Genomic DNA, 17,381 nt, shown 5'->3' on the forward strand with positions numbered 1-17,381 from the left:
CAAAGAAATGGTAAGGGGCTAAATGTTAACAGGATATTTCTCAAGCTGGTTCTCGCGCTTTTCGACGCTTATTATAAGCGGTTTTTGGGCGGAAAGACAAATAACTAGTAATGCATGTTTACATTTAGTCTAGTCGCTCACTTCTTGTCTAAAGTTTTATTGATAATTTCAACGTCAGCCACTGACAAAGGCTAAATGAAAGTTAGAGTTAGGGCAGAATTTGAGTACATATCTCGTTTGATCATGGAAATGTCTAGAGAAATATTGCCTCAAGGGCGAGAAGCAGCATCTGGGGCTGCATGTGAAGGAGACTTTGACGACAAATGTTTCTTTACTTTAAAAACAATTGACACGAATACACAAAGAAGACATTACTTCAGAATAGTATTTGAAAAGTATTAGTAGGAATGAATTCTCGAAATCTACTGTAGTTTGTTTGACGTCGAAGGCATTTTATAATCGAAAACATAATTTACAATAACTTTAATCACACAAAATCATGAAAAGTGATACTCTTGATATTTAAGCAAATTGAAACTTGCCAAATAATAAACTAGAAATTTTTATGAAAAAGAAATGATAATCAAAAAGATACGTGACACTTCCTAACTTAACAGTTAGAGCAAAGCAGATGAGGGTTGACTGAAAAGTTTCTGAGCTAACAAAAAAACATGACATTTCTTCCATGATAATTTTTATTTAACAATATAGTCCACTTCTAACATGTAGTACAGCAATATTCTCATCTTCCAAAGAATAGCTCTCCTCAAAATAAGCAATACAAATCTCGCACCTATAAGTAAAACTATGAGTGTAGAAAATAGGAGAAAGTCGTTGAGAGCCATATCTCGAAGTGTGAGAAGGTTCAATATCTGATTGAAAAACTTCTTCGACTACGATTGCTTTTTGTAATTTGCTTTATCAAGAAATAATGCATAATACTTTCCTGTTATTATTTTAGCTTTTAGATGATAGTGATAAACACAATCCCATGACTATTACAAAAAACAGTTCCATCACTTTTCTGACCGATGATACCGTTTTTACTCATTGCGGCACAAGTTCGTCTTTCGTAATCCACCATCTTGAAATTTTTTTTGCTTCAGGAATGTAATGCTGTATTCACGTTTTCTTGTTCGACAGAGTCGACGCAAAAAATCCATCTCATTTAGCTTAAACCGCTACAGTAAGGCCTGGGAAATATTTTTTGAATAAGCTTTTAGTTTAAAGTGAGTAAATGCGGCACCCAACGCTTGGATAGCTTACGTATGCATATTTATTCAGTCAGTTTGTCAGAATATGGCAAATGCGTTCTTTTGATATGTTGATGGCCTCTTCTATCCCTCTGATTTTCAATTAGCTAGTTGTAACAATTTTCAGCCGTTCTGAGGGCTCGTCGTCAGCCAAGCTGATACAATTAAGTTTAAATTCAGTTGTCCTACATTTTATGATCTTAAGTCATGATGCATAGTCTCCGAACACAGTGACTAAATCCTCTTTTACTTTTGCGAGGCATGTACTAAAATGGTCCCAGAAGTACCTGACCCGACCTAGAGATGGCGGTAGTTGCTTGAGAAGTACCACTGTATTAGAAAATACATAATCTATAAAGCATATGTTTGAAGACCCCACGTTGTCTAGTATTTGTGTGGCAACCATCAATAGTGAACGTTTTCAGTGAATTTGTAAACATAGAAAAAAAATTGGTCATCGTTATGTGCTACAATACTTTTAATTGAAAGCAATTTAGCCTAACCAATATAAAAGTTGAGCTAGATTCTACTCTGGAGGAGACTGCTCCTTCGTTATCAACAGTAGAATAGTGGATAACAGAGTTTAAACGAGGCCGTACAATCTGCGAAGACCAGCATCACAGTGGTCGACCAAATGAGGTGACGACTTCAGAAATGTTGCAGAAAATCCAAAAAGGCGTACTGGATGATCGTTGAATGAAAGTGCGCGATCTAGTAGACATATTTAGCTATTTTGAGAAGCTTGACTATTTTTATAATAAAAAGGTTTCGGAACTTATTGAACATCTTTGGGAAAAGTGTATGGAGCTAAAAGAAGAATACGTTGAACAATAAATATATTTTTTTCCAAAATTTTTGTATTGTCCTTGTTGGGCCAAGTACTTCTGGGACTATCGTCGTATATCCATATTTCTGTCTTATCGGTTTTATTGAACTTTTTGTAGTTCCAAGTTGCTTCAAGTTTATTGTATTCACGAATCAACCTGGAACGGTTAGATGAGATTTTTTAAAGATTAAAAGTTTTGTTTTGTTAACCTCCACTACGATTATTACATTTTTAGTTTCTGTCATGTTTATAAAGTTTTTTAAAAATTTCAGTTAAATCTGAATGATATACCAGTTTTAATATACAGACACCGAGAAAAAGTTACATCAATATTATATTCTGCTGTTTTTTAAGTGGTCATATGAGCACTAATTCTGCGGAGCGTCCAGAATATCCATTTACTGTATTACTTTAGAAATGGTTGAAAATTATCTGCATTTGTAATTATGAGAGGTTATATATCTTCAAGGTAGGTGCCGTGAGTGCTTGAGGATGATTATAAACTCGACTGCATTGGAAATTCAACTGAATGTTTGGATATCTTCAAACGCAGACCAAATGAATTTTCCTTCAATATATCACAGTAAATTTAAGGTACTCCATTAGACCCCAGAAACAAAAATACAGTCGACATTGGAAACGAACTTTCAAGAGGACAAAAACCACTATTTTTACGGCTAATAATATCATGTCTAGGATTTCAAATCCCAAAAAAATTACTTGCCGATATTATGTCCATTTTTTGAGACGTCTTGCGCCTATACGTCCACTATTGTTGCAGAAAAATTAATCGATTCCCTCCGATTACTGAATGAAGAGGTACTGAACAGACTGTTTATACCTCCACTACACCAAAACTCACAATTACACTATCTGAGGTGCCTTTCGATAATCAAGTATCGTCTTCAGAGACTGAAAGTAAACAGTTTACCTTTCTAAACTTTATAGCATATTTCCTTTCTAATAGAGTTACTTCATATACTGCAGTACAAAGTAAACGCTCAACATCTGTATCGTTGAATACGTGCAGTTCTTTGCCTTTACTCAAATAAATTGAGCGTTGAGCTCGTAATTCTATTGAATGTTATTGTTTCGTTACTTCAATAGTTACGTATATTGAAATATCATTATATCCAATTTTCTTCTCATGTAGCCAATATTGCATTTCAGATTTTCGACTATTTGAGAATACGTTATTCATTACAATTATTGACTTGATCTTCGACATGTTATAGGAATGACTCAAACAACAATTCCAAGCAATTTCCCCTTATGATAGTCGTTTGTTTCTTGCTTATGTTGCTTTCTAGTTGAGTCTTAAGTCCGTTGTACTTTAACTGTCGATAAACCTTCACGTACAGCTTTTTAAATGTTTGTGATAGTTGTAAGGTAAACAGTTTGCCTTCAGTATGGAAGTGTAAACAATATGTTCAGTATGAATATCACCAACGATTCTAAAAATTCCCACTTAAGAAGAGATGATGATGGAGCACGTATTTTGCGTGATTCCAAGAGATTATTTTTAAGGCGGTTGGAAAATTTGTAAACAATATTTTTTTCATTACTCTCACACACATTTAGGTAAAAAGGGGACAAAATATACTTTTTATCAAGACTGTCTAACTGTCGTGTATGATATGTTTAAGGACTTATCGTAAGTATCATTGGTCACACTGTCTCAAATCCCAGAGCAACAATAACATTAATTTACTGGGTGTTTATGAGATTCTCAATGAATTTTGAATTACAAGTGAGACACACTGTATACTAACATGCACGTGCCGCATGCTAAAATATTGAAAATCGAAAATACAAAACAGTATTGAGAAAAATAAACACATAATGTGGATATAAATAATATGTTTTGTGAAAAAAAATGTAGCTTGAGTGTCGTTAGGGAATGTCAAATAGAATATTTTTATAAATCAAAGACATTACAACTAAGATATCAAATTGTTTACATTTTCATGTGGAAAATCATTATTTCCGTCAAACATTCTCGTTTAGTTCGTATTACTGTGACATTGTCTGTTTTATTAGTCAAATTAATTTAAACAAAATATGTTTTATATATATATATATATATATATATATATATATATATATATATATATATATATTTCGTTATATATATATATATATATATATATATATATATATATATATATATATATATATATATATATATATATATATATATATATATAACGAAAGTGTTTTTTAAAGGAAAAACACCTTTTTTGTTTTTGTGTGTAGTGGACTATAAATAACACTGCATTGTCTTAAGTTTAATTTCATCAATAATCAAAAGTATGAAAATTGCAAGTACGTGAATTATATTCTTGCTGTTTTATACTAATGATGTTGGTGTTCTTAGGAATCGGCAACTTGACTCTTGGCACAATTTGGCGTAGCGTTGGATCAAAATTTATCTGCAATAAACAGTTTTTGCTGTACGCATGATAATGACGGTTTCTGAACGGTTTTCGATGAAGAATGAACCTATAGCCGGTAGGAAAAACAAATATCTCTAACAAAACTTTTCACTATAATCTAAATTCATTTATGATTAGTACGTCATTAATACTTCTGCTAAATGTTTCTGACACTGCAAAGCATGATCATACGTTGAGTCTGGAAGTTGGTCTGGATCCCTGAACATAGGGGACGCAGCGCAAATAAATAAAATAAAGATGGGAGTTACCTAAATGCTGAGATGGCCAAAGCCTGAAGTGAGAATTCATTAGGCGCTGAATAATGGACATCTTATGCTCGGGGGAAAAGATAAAACAAAAAGGCATGGCTTCAGTTATATATCTACAACTGAAACTTTCATAGGAAAGGCAAACTATTCAAACCGGACGATGGACATACTGCAGTCCTTTATCAGAGATATAAACCGGGTAGGACTAACGGTTTTTGTAGGAACTTTCAATACAAATCCTATGTTGCAGCTTTCATTAAAGCAGAAAAATCTTACAATTTAAAATTGTGAATGAGCTTTGCTTTAAAGCCAGCGGCACTCGGAGGATAGTGCGAGGGCGATGAAGGAAATTACAAAGATAATTTGGTCAGGGCTCAGAGCTTCCTTATCATCAGCAATAGTGAAAATAATATTGGATATATCTGCCCAATTCATATAAATATAGAATTTTATATAATTTTTATTATCATCATTCATATAAGAAGTTAACTAATGTTTTTGTTACCACTAACAACAAATACTATATTTATAACCATTTTTTGTTCTTTCTAGACATTCTACTTCATCTTCAATCATACTACTACAAATATACTTATTTGATCCATTCTGACAAGTTCTAAACTGTACGTCCATGGCGATCATATGAGCACTATGTTTCCAATGTTGCCAATTGGTCTCCCTCTCTACCAATTTCAAAATACTGATGGCAGACGATTATGTATATGGGATTTAGAAACAGAACATTTTGTTTCTATGTTGTAATGTCTTAGATTTAAATCGATAAAAAAATTATGATATCAATATACAACTTCACCAATTTTTTAAAAATATTACAATATCTAACTAAGAATCCTCAAATATTCGTGTTTTATATAGTACAGAATAGATTTTATACATTTATTCAATGATGAAATGAAAATTACTAGCAGAAATTTCATAAACAATCAAGTAATAGGGTGTTTTATTGCAATAAGATAATTTAACCCTATCCGGTTAAAAGTTGTCTATAAGGGATGAATCTTTTTTTTCAAAGATGCTGTCTCTTCACTTAGTTTTGAACTAGGTTAATCGCCCTATATATAGATTTTCTAGTTTGTAGTGACATCGAAGAAATCTTGATTTCCAAATTTCAAAAGTAAAGTCGATTAGTACAAGAAAATTTTGACTTCAAAAATGGTATTTTTTTAAACATTTTCAAAAATTATATAAAATTAGGAATCATCGGGTTGAGGACGAAAGTAGTGTCCTTTGAATATACTGACTAACAACAACAATATTTCTATCGGCCTGTTACGTTTTCCGTAAAATATTTCGTCTAAAATTATTTTTTTGTCGACACAATTCGAAACGCCTTAAAAGTAAATTATAATAAATTTGTAGTGATATTATTCTTCATACTTGCAGCTAGGTTTTTTATAATATCTTTTTTACTTTTTTTTCATATAAAGTGCTTTTTCGTAACATTCCTTATTGTTCTATTACCTCTATTAAAACTTTGTGTAAAGCATATTTTAACCTCCTTTCCATGGAAATTAGTATTTTTTATTCATTTGGGGAACAGAACTAATATAATAGAACATATTACTGTATGGTTATATTTGAAAAATAGGTTAGTTAACTTTTGTATGCTTTAGAGCATAAGCTCCTTTTATAAAACATAAAATGACGGTAGATCAATTTTGTCTCAAGTCACAGGAAATTCCAAAACGTTTTAAGGATTTTACCAAGTTTTCATTGGACAAAATATTAAACAATTGCTCAATTGAAATAATCGAGTCATTTTTCTACTTGTTTTTCATAACTTTGTTACTGTTTATTACTTTGTAATTTGTATTAGGTTATGTATAGCTTAAAAAAAGAGATACCAAGATGGCAGTATCGCTGTTTAACAAATTCAAGGATGATAAATAACAGTATCGATTGCTTCATTATTTCAAAACAAAATTATTTGATCAGTTCAAGGAACATGTTTCACGCATGGGCTTTTATTCGACAAAATAAAGTGTTTTATTTTTTTAATAATTCAACATAATTCCGATGGAACATAAATATAAACCATAGAGTGCAGATATAAAACTCGGAATGTATCATCATAACTTGAATTATTGATTATTATGAGTATACAACATATCCGCGTACATTTTCAACGGAAAGAGTCATTTATTACAAAACATTTTCACGGAACATGTCATTTCTCATGTTATTTTTCCTAATGGTTTTACATCTAACGTTTTAAACATGCATAATCAAGTACTAAAAACGTCCATTTACATTTATTTTGTTATGAATGACCATTTATCGTTCGAATACTGACAGTTATTTAAAAAGTTTCAAGGATTAATATTTAAAAAATCGGTGAGTATTTTTACTAAATTGGTTCAACATAATGGAATAATCTGCACCATGACAGTCTAAGTAAGAAATTATTTGATTATTATTTATAAAAAAATCATAAGTAAATCGTTAATCAAAGGCCGTTCCCTTCTGCTAAACCCTTTTGAATTATTTATTTTAACTCGAACAAAATGTTATATGTTTAGTACATATTTCAGCTGAATTTCAAAAAAAAAATTCTGTCTGTCAATCGAATTTTGTAAAACAAAATTAAGTCTTACTTGGATTTCCTCCAAACAAAAAAATCTAAACTATCCCTCAATAATGACAAAACCTGGGACATGCCTCAGGATAATCCATCGAAAAAGTTTAGCTTTGAGAAAAAATTTACCTCAATACTAAGCTGTAGAAGTAAGAGGACACCATACAAGAAATGAGATCTGAAACAACAGACAGAACTGGAATAGGAGTGTATAGTCCCAGAACTAAATACTCTGAAAGAAATTTTCAAGCAGAAATTGATGCAATTGAAAAATGTGTCCAGTTCAATCTAGAGAGAAACTATCGTAAACAGGTGATCATCATACTGTTCGATAGCCAAGCAGTCATTAGAGTTTTAAGCTCCAATATCATAAAACCCAAACTCGTTTGGAATTGTCTAGAAAAATTAAACGAGATAGGCAAGAAAAATAAAGTTGCCCTTCATAAATTCCTGGATACACCGGAGTAAAGGAAATTGAAATAGCTGATAAACTCGCTAAAGCGGGGGCAGACTGGAACCTGAACCCTTCTGTGGTATTAGCTACAGAGAAATGGAAAACGCACAGGAAAAAAAGGTAGACTGTAGCAACACAATTATTAGGACAACCTCCAGTGGCTGAAAGAGGCAAATACTCTCCTAGGAAACTATAACCAGAGTAGATCTGCTGAATGTATCAACCTAAGTAAGAACAATCTACGAGTACTAATGTATGAAATAGAAGACGTGGATCTCTGGCGGCTACAACCATCGCACATTCTGGAATTTTTAAAGGAGTGGAATTAACAGATCAGCTGTTAACACTGGGTTCCTCTGTATCGCAGCAAGAAAGGGGGACACAATAGATCCTCTGTGTCGTAGTATATGAATTTAGAAACATCCTTTATATTGTGTACTATGTGTACATAAAAATAAAATATATATTTACTCATGAAGACTGTTTTTTAAAATTTGAGTTTCAATATATTTGTTAATAAACCAATTTGGTAAATTATTTACTTTATATTTAGTTAATTAAAAATGAATACTTACGCTTGGTCTGAATGAAATTCAGTTGTTTAATGGCAGTAAGAACAGGCGCGTCATCTAGCGTGAGTTCAAATTGCGGTGATACTTGTGGAACTGACCATTCTTTTTGCCATGAATGATCAGTATCCATGACTCGATTGATTAACATCGAACCAACCTGAAACAGAAAATGTTCATTACCTATCAGACGTTGAATCCATTGGAAAGTTTTTAAATACTATGACAACGTTTTCCATAAACTATTTAGTTATCATTTAATAATAATTGACACAATATCTATTGAATTCTAATTTGTGAACTTTAATGCACTTATATAAAGGCTAAATCTTAATATTGTATAAATACCATCCTAAGCGAATTAGGAATATATAATATAGTCCTACGTTGTTTCACAATTCTATTTTCCAGATCACGTATGCACTCTATCAAAAATGGAATTGTTTAAAGAATGTCGGAAACATTAAAAAAAGAACTGAAATTCTCGAATATAAGTAATAAACAAATACTAGTACCCAAACCAAAACAAAAAATTGACGTTGAATACATAATTATAGATGAAAGGTCAAAAATCCCCTTCGATCATACTTTATCATCATACAAAATTTATTTAATGTTAAAAGTATAAAATTAAAGTTTTCTCCATTTTTCTCGAAAACGGTGAGTACTATCGTGAAAATAGGCTAGACAAAAGTTGTAGACCATATAATTCTCTACAAAAATGGTCTAGTCACTTTTTATCTTACGACTCACCATTCGTGAGATATCGCGGTTTTAATCATTAGAAAATTCATATTTAACATAATACGCACTATTGGTTTGTTACTTAAACACTTATAATTGAAACAGCAATAGAACAATGGAAAAGTTCAAATACAACTATCGTTGTTGGCGAAGATGTTGATTTGTTGATATTACTGAATGTACGGACTCCAAATGATAAAATTATTTGCTTTTTGACACCTGGGAAAGCTCAAGTACAATCAATAATATATTAATCACAAAGTTTGACTGCATATCCGAAATATCAAGCTCATATTTTATTTCGACATGCAATAACTTGTTGCGAATTTTTAAAAGAGGTAAAATATCAGTATTTAAATTGTTCGAAAAACGTAATGATTTAATTGATTGCACACGACATCGTTACAGATTGAATTCGTTTTCTTCTTGCAATGTTTGGTGCCCCAAAAAAATTGATTCCATAAATAAATATGGATATTTGAGATTTGTAAAATCTGCATGTAACAATAAAACAGTACAGTCTGTCTGCCTCTAACATCTGATTCTGCCTTTCAACACTTGTATCGTGTATATTATCAGAAAAACTGCTTAATACTTTTTTTTGTAAATGCAAAACGGATTGTGTTAAGAATTATGGCTGTCCGAAAGTGGGATTATTTTGTTCGCCAATATGCATCAATTGTAAACGTCAGACTTGCTCCAATATTGAAATAAATACTACAGCTGAAGATATTTATGATATTAATGAAGAGAAAATTGATACATCCCTTTTCTTAGAACAGAAAACAGAAATAGAAACAGAAAAGAAGAAGAAAATGAAGACGAAGACATAATTGACGAAGTAGAATTAGAACAACCTATTCCACTTTGATCATTAGCAATATAGGATACGATCCGATCAAATTTTCTTTATTACAATAGATCGTAGAGTATACCTACTGGGGAAACCACGTTAAAAAAATTGCGCCAAGTACATTACCTTATAGATGGTGCGGAAATGTTTACAAATTATGTAAAATATGAATTTTCTAATGAATAAATTAAAAGTTTTTATAGAGAATTGTATGATCCACCACTTTTGTTTTACCTATTTTCGCGATAATACTTTACTAATACCGTTTTAGAGAAAAATGGAAAAAAAAAACTTTAATTTTGAGCTTTTGACCTTTTTTGTAGAAGTACGATCGAAGGAGAGGAGATATTTGGCATTTCGTTTATAATGATGTATTCAACGTCTCTGCCAATTTTCGGCTCTATGCAAATTTTGGCTAAGTCAAATTTCTGTTTTGACCGGACTATATTATTATTGATAGAGTAGACGAATTAGGCGTTAATACGATAAGTTGAAAACTTACGAATTCTTCCTTCGAAACAAAATCCCAACAATAGACAAAGTTTTAGCCGACTTTAATAAGAATTGTGACCTTCCAACTTTTAATAGAACAATTTTCTACAAGCTATTGTAAAAACTCAATTTTAAACATAAATTGTCTTAATTTGGAGAAGGGAATATTTGAAAAGTTAAAGTTGTATATAAATGAAAAACGAAAATTGTATTATCTCGATTAAACACGGATAAATTTCGGCCATACAAAATCGTATATTTGGGTTGACAAAACTATAACAAGGGTGAGTCGTGTCTGGTAATTTTGTAAACTTATCAACATGAGTCAAAGGTTATTATACCGTTACTTTGTTTATTTATTAAAAACTGAAATACATACAAAATAATAGAAACGATAATAAAATAGCTTAGCAATTAGAAAAAAATTTCAGAGCTATATTAGAAAAAAATATAGTAGATATTGTTACTATCTCATCTCCGCTCTGGAGCCGGTCCTGCTTTGATATAGTGGAATTCTAAAATTCGGCGAATGGATTATATCTGATGATAAACTCAGAATTCCTTTCATCTTTGTTTATTTTATTTTTTTTATTTTAGTTTATTATAGCAAGCGATTTACATTATTTCTTTTGAATAATTTCTAGGAAGGTTTATTTATTTATTAGTTTTGTTTCTTTATGTTTCTTGATCTTTAGAAAATTATTTTAAGATATATAAGGAGTTTATGTAGCACAGTTTAGTTAGTTTCGAAGCCAAGATGGTTTTATGGTTGAATCTAAAGCAGTCGACTATCATGAAGAAATGCATAGTCACTTTCGATAATTGGTTTTCGAATATTTCTCCTAAATTAGAAGAACATGCTTGCGTTGTTTTAGACAATGTTTCCTTCTGTACACGGTTCCAGTAGAAATGCGAAATTTGCTGAATGGCTAACATATCTACGTCGATAAAATAATATTAAAGCCAAACCTGCTCGATACTGTTATACAACATTAACAACAAAGCAATAAAAAAATTATAGATGAAGTGGCAAAACAACAAGAGAAGTATTTATTCTCCATTACATTAAATATAATTATTTATTTCATAAATTGTAAAGCATCGCGTGAGAGTTACAGCGAGAAAGCTATAGGTTATGTTCAACTAAGTCGTAGAAATAATATTTGTGTTGTAAAAGGTCGGATATGTCCAGAACACCGATTTCGGAGTAAACCTTATTCAGTCACTTCAATTATCAACAGTCACTTCAACTATCAATGAAAAGTCAAGAAAAAATCAGGATGTTCATTGCCATGACTGTGTGCAGCTTTAACTCCTATTGAAAAAGAAGTTGTTTGATGTTATAAGCAATAATAAAGTTGTTTTTGTAGTATTCGTACAAAATGGTACAAAACAAGAACGATAACTTGTGGGGTTCGACATTTTCAATATAAGTTTGAATATTTAACAATGACAACAAAATTAAATGGTTCAAAACACAGTACTTATTACTTCTAATCAACTTCAATGAGTGAAAGCTAACATGAAGTCACATGCGCTCGGGTTTGTGTTTCAACATACGACTTTTATCAATATAATGTTTGTAATTAGGTAAATTTACCCATTATACATTTTTTCAATATAAATACATGATTTGAATAAGGTATCAACTGGACACAGGTATATAACATACAAACTCCTTGTTATAGGTATTATGAACGATCCGAAATGCCGCTGTTACGTGGCACGGAAAGCACCTGCAGACTATGACCATTCACACGTGTGAGATTTAAACACTTGGACAAGCCTTACAGCAAGCCAAGGTGCCTGATTATCTTTTCCAAGGACATCGGCCTTTATTAGTTTTACATAGGGCACGGTAGGCTTATAAAAAAAGGCAAATTCTAGAATTAAAATGATTTCCAATTACATCTAGAAATATTTATCGTCAAGAAGGAAAATATAGAGCTTGTTATCAGTTGTCATATTTACTGAGAATATAAATATGAAAATATTTGAATATAAAGCGCAAGTGCTCTGAGGAAATTTCAAAGAACCAACAAGGTACTTTCAATTAGAAAATCTATTTCGGCAGAAATTTTCTTGTTCAATAATTTTTATGTTTACCGATTCAATTGCTGTGGCTTGGTTGGTAAAGTAAAACCCTGACCTGTTCACGTGATCATCTGATAGTTTAAGCACGCTCTATTGGAAGAATGAATCCATAATTGTTGCTTTATTCAGTGTAGTAGAAATATACAAATATTTCATTTAAAATATAAGTTTACCGAATATACCAGACTTAAACAAGAATAATTCTATCCCTTTGTATTTTTATTTATACACAATTGAATTAATTTGATGTAGGTATTTGTTTCGTTGTATTTGATGTTACTCTTTATTGATGTTTGGTACTTTTGGAAGATTCAATATGTGCAAATGCTTTAATATCGTTACGAATAAGAAGAAATGAGAGAATGTTGAAGAGTTAATATGAAGTTCCGTTTTTTATCTCAAATAATTCATATTGTAGAATTTCCGTTTGAAGTTGAAACTCCAACGTAATTGTTTTCCATGACAATGAACACGTCTGTAGTGATACCAGTTCTAGATATTCACAAAGTTTTGTTTTGTTTCTTATAAGTGTTATACGAGTATACGAGGCTTTATGTTTCGGCTTTTTATCGGATTTAACGAAGCCACATTCCTTTATCTCAACAATCCTTTCTTTCCTATTGAATATCTTGAACGTCAAAATTGTTGCGGTAACTTTCTCGAATGTGCGTTGGTGTTGTGCTGTGATACCGATACGTTTGTTATTTATTTGCTTTTGCAGCTTTTAAATTATAGGTATAAATAACGTGTAGAGCTAGATTCCGTAAACTGATGATTTTATTTTTCTTACAATTCGTAACAAAGATTAGAAGAAGTTAGTAAATTAATTGAATAAAGATGACATGAATAAGTTTGAATTTATATTTATATAGATCAGTTAACATTTGATATGAAAATATAACAGTTAATATTCCACTATTCAGGAAGTATAGATAGATATTACGAGTATTATGGTCGCAGCGGTAGTTGCTTGAAAAAGATCACTCTATTAGAACGTACATAATCTCTACAGTAAATGTTTCAGGTTTAAAAACACCATGTTGTTTAGTAATTTTTTGGCAGCCATCAATAGTGGAGGCTTTCTGTGAATTTGTAAATATGGAAAAAATTTATCATCGTTATGTGATACAACACTTTTCTTTGAAAAACGTTAGCACAACCAATATAAAAACTACTCCTTCGTTATCAACAGTAAAATGTTGGATAACAGAGTTTAAACGAGGTCGTACGACCTGCAAAAACCAGCATCGACAAAAATAGGTGATGACTTCAGAAATGTCGAAGAAAATTCACAGAGTGGTACTGGATGATTGTCGACTGAAAGTGCGTAAGCTAGCAGAGCTAGCAGGCACTTCAAAAAGTGCAGTACGTCACATATTGACTGAAAATTTGGACATGAGAAAGCTGTGCGCAAGATGGGTGCCACAATCATCGTCGTGAATATGTTTCCTTCGAGTGTTTGGCAATGTTTCAGAGAAATACAGCTAAATTTTTGCGCCGTTCCTTAACCATAGATGAAACCTACTTACTTCTAAATAATATTTTTTATAATACTAAGAATATCACATTAATTGCAAGACCTATTTATTTATTATTCGAAAATACACAACTAAAGTATTTCCAATTTATAGCACGAAATTGGAAAGTAAGGACATTCCCAAATTTTCAAGGGTCGCTGAACACCCTTCGTCACAACGGCCCAGCATTAAATAACCAAACGCCCTACAAGTTTCTTTGTTAACACGTACGATGAAACTGCCAAAGATTTTCACATGAGAAAATGAGATGGGGAGAGAAAATTTATAGTTTGTTTTAATTCGAAAAATATTTTCTTGTATCAATTTTAAAAAATCGATCATAATATTATTACTTCATTCCAACAATTTTGAGCATAAGATATAATTAATAATCAAGTTTATAACTAATTTGTATGCCTGTTTAAATGGAGTTACATTAATCTATTCCATGTAAGCCCCAGAGACGTTAATTACATTTACTCTATTAACCACCGGTCTAACGCACTGATTAATCACAATCTGTCAATAGCGACCGTTTGATCGTTTACCCTTAAATACATGTCGCATTCATCATGCAACAATGATTTAAATTGATATTACCAAAAACATTAGAAAATATAAAAGTTATGTATGCCCTGTTATTATTGGTTGTTTATAATTTGAAATTAATATAAGTGAGGTAGTAAGTGAATCAAAAATGAATACCATGGCGAATTTTGAATTACATTTCAGCCTAAGAACGTATGGACGCTAGTCTTATTGTCGAGGGTGGGGGAGAGCTACTACCTCTCCATCACCTCTCCATAAACAAAGTTCGATAACTTAAAGTTACTTCAAGATATCAACAAAACTATATTCACAAAATTATATACATCGATAGATTAAACTACATCGCGCAAGCTAACTCTATGGAAACTTCGTAGTTTCACTTAGATTTCGGCGTTCGAGATCTGATAGAATCGCGGTCTCGAGAGAATGAATTTCTCCACGATTCCAAACGCCTCGCCTGGATACGTAAAAATATGGAACAAAGAGCAGGTAGAAAGTTTTGTTTTTTCCTAAAGTCAGGAGTAATTTAATTGTAAACTATATGGACATTAAGAAGGTTACTTGGAATGTCCTGTGTCTGGTATCGGTTAGTCAGGTGTTGACGGATTATCATTTTATTGAGGTAATTTATTGAGAAATGTCTACCTACATCAAGTATTTTTAAATGCAAGGTCACATGATGTGGTCGCCACGTAACCAGATAAGTGAAGAAGTAATAGAAATTGAGTTTGTATAGGTATGCGTGCATGTGTAAATGTGTGTACGTGTGAATGAATGTGTGTGTTCATGAAAACCCGGCTTGATAACGTTTTACGAAGCGAACTCGTCATTATGAACGCTGAAGTTCTTGCTACTGCTGCTGTGGTGGAGCTGGTGTATCGTCCTCTGCCGGGAAACGTGATACCCATAGATATCATTGACAGCTCGAGATTATAAGAAGATATGTGTAATCCACTAACAGGTGTTGATGTTGATGAATCGGAGCGGTCTAGTGCCCTCTGTTTAACCGAAGTGTTTAACCCGAATTGAAGATAACACCAACCAGCAATTTTGTTTTCTCATGTTTTCTTTAAGTGACCTCTTTTATTTGATTTGTTACTAGTCCAATTCTTTTTGCCACTTTGTCGTCCATTCTACAGAGATATCTAAATTATCTATGTTGATGTGTGATTATTTCGATACAATATCATCTAATGACACCTTCAACTTTTTCTAAGTACTTAATTTCCGCTGTTTTAATTTGACTTCTGAGTATATTTGTATGTATTTAACTTCCCCCACCATGTATAAGAGCTGGTTTAAATATTGTCTCATATAAATTCATTTTAAATCCTTTTGACATTTTTTATTCCAAAAAAATTTCATCAACAGCATGATGTACAATTTGGATTCTTCTGTTTATAAACGACATCGCCTATCTAGACATCAGTGGTATAATATGTCTATTTGCAGACGACACTAGTTTCTCTTGGAGCAGCTCTGATCTCACGGCACCTTATAGAACCATATCTATCTAGTAACCAGTTTCCAAAAAACTGAACTTATCCACCTCCTTAACACTCTATTATGCCCTTATTTAGTCGCATCTCCGATAAGCACTTCCCTTCTGGAGTACGTGTGGTGCGACTCAATTGGAGCGAATCTTCAAACTACATAAGAGGGCTGTTAGATATTTACTCGGACTAAACAGCAGGGCTCTCTGCAGGAACTTCTTTAGAAGATTAAAAATTCTGACTTTTCCTTCCTTATTCATATTTGAATCCGTTTGCCTAATTCATAAGCATGATTCTCCAATTTCATAAAGATCGTTGTACGGCTATCCACTAACCAAAAACACAAAATTCTAATTCTCCCCGCTGTCTTCATTTAAGAATCTGTTTGTTTGGTTCGTAAATACTTTCACAACTCAACTGAGAGACCCATGCATACCAAGCCTCCGAGAAGAAAGAAGTTGTATATCTACTTGACTATACCTACTTCTGATCTGGTGAAAAATGAAATAAAAATGGCAAAAACTTTTGATAAGTTTCGAGGTTGGACAAAGGCATTTCTGCTTGAAAGATCTTATTATTCTGTGGCTGAATTCTACAATTTACCATAGACTCTAGAGACTGGCATAATTCAATTTGTGATGTACGATATTATATACATTATAATTACTACTATTGAATTCAATCCTTATTTTGTATTTTTATATTATGTAATATAAAACTATGTGGCTTTATCCATAAAATTATAAAAATATTTTCTAGTGACAATAAAGCATATCTCTCTTTCTCTTACTTAGGAACGTGGAGCACGACTTTTACCTACCTACTCCACGTTCAGAATTAGTTAAGGGCTCAATATTTTACAATTAAAAAAAATTGCACTTGCCAATTGAAATCAAATGGATATCATCTTTTCCTGCATTTCGCAATAATTTGAGGGCATATTTACTTGAAAGTACTCTGAAAAAGACTATTCTAATAATAATATTTAATTCCGGGCATACCTTATACTGGTTTAATTTTTGCTATAGACTTATATACTAATTATTACCTATTACTATTACCTATAATTTTGTTACTCATTGTATTTTTATGTTTATTTAGTTATTTTTATGTTTGTTTTTTAGTTTTTACAAGCATTTGCTTACAGATTGTAACAATTTTTTGACAATAAAGCATTTCTCTCTCTCTCTTTCTCTCTACTTAAATTGCTGTACTGTACATAATCAGTCGTTTTTCT

At 31.8% G+C, this 17,381-nt stretch overlaps 1 protein-coding gene across 2 annotated transcripts in view; it reads right to left on the minus strand.

Annotated features, from left to right (window-relative positions):
* LOC130903874 (E3 ubiquitin-protein ligase TRIM9) overlaps nt 1-17,381 on the minus strand; it is a 152,642-nt gene that overhangs the window by 23,785 nt on the left and 111,476 nt on the right. For both annotated transcript variants that reach the window (XM_057816235.1, XM_057816233.1), the window contains exon 4: nt 8,409-8,562. In XM_057816235.1, coding sequence (XP_057672218.1) covers nt 8,409-8,562 — 154 coding nt within the window. The remainder of the gene's footprint in view (nt 1-8,408; nt 8,563-17,381) is intronic.

The sequence above is a fragment of the Diorhabda carinulata genome, chromosome 2 (assembly GCF_026250575.1).
Source record: "Diorhabda carinulata isolate Delta chromosome 2, icDioCari1.1, whole genome shotgun sequence".
Taxonomy (NCBI): Eukaryota; Metazoa; Arthropoda; class Insecta; order Coleoptera; family Chrysomelidae; genus Diorhabda; species Diorhabda carinulata.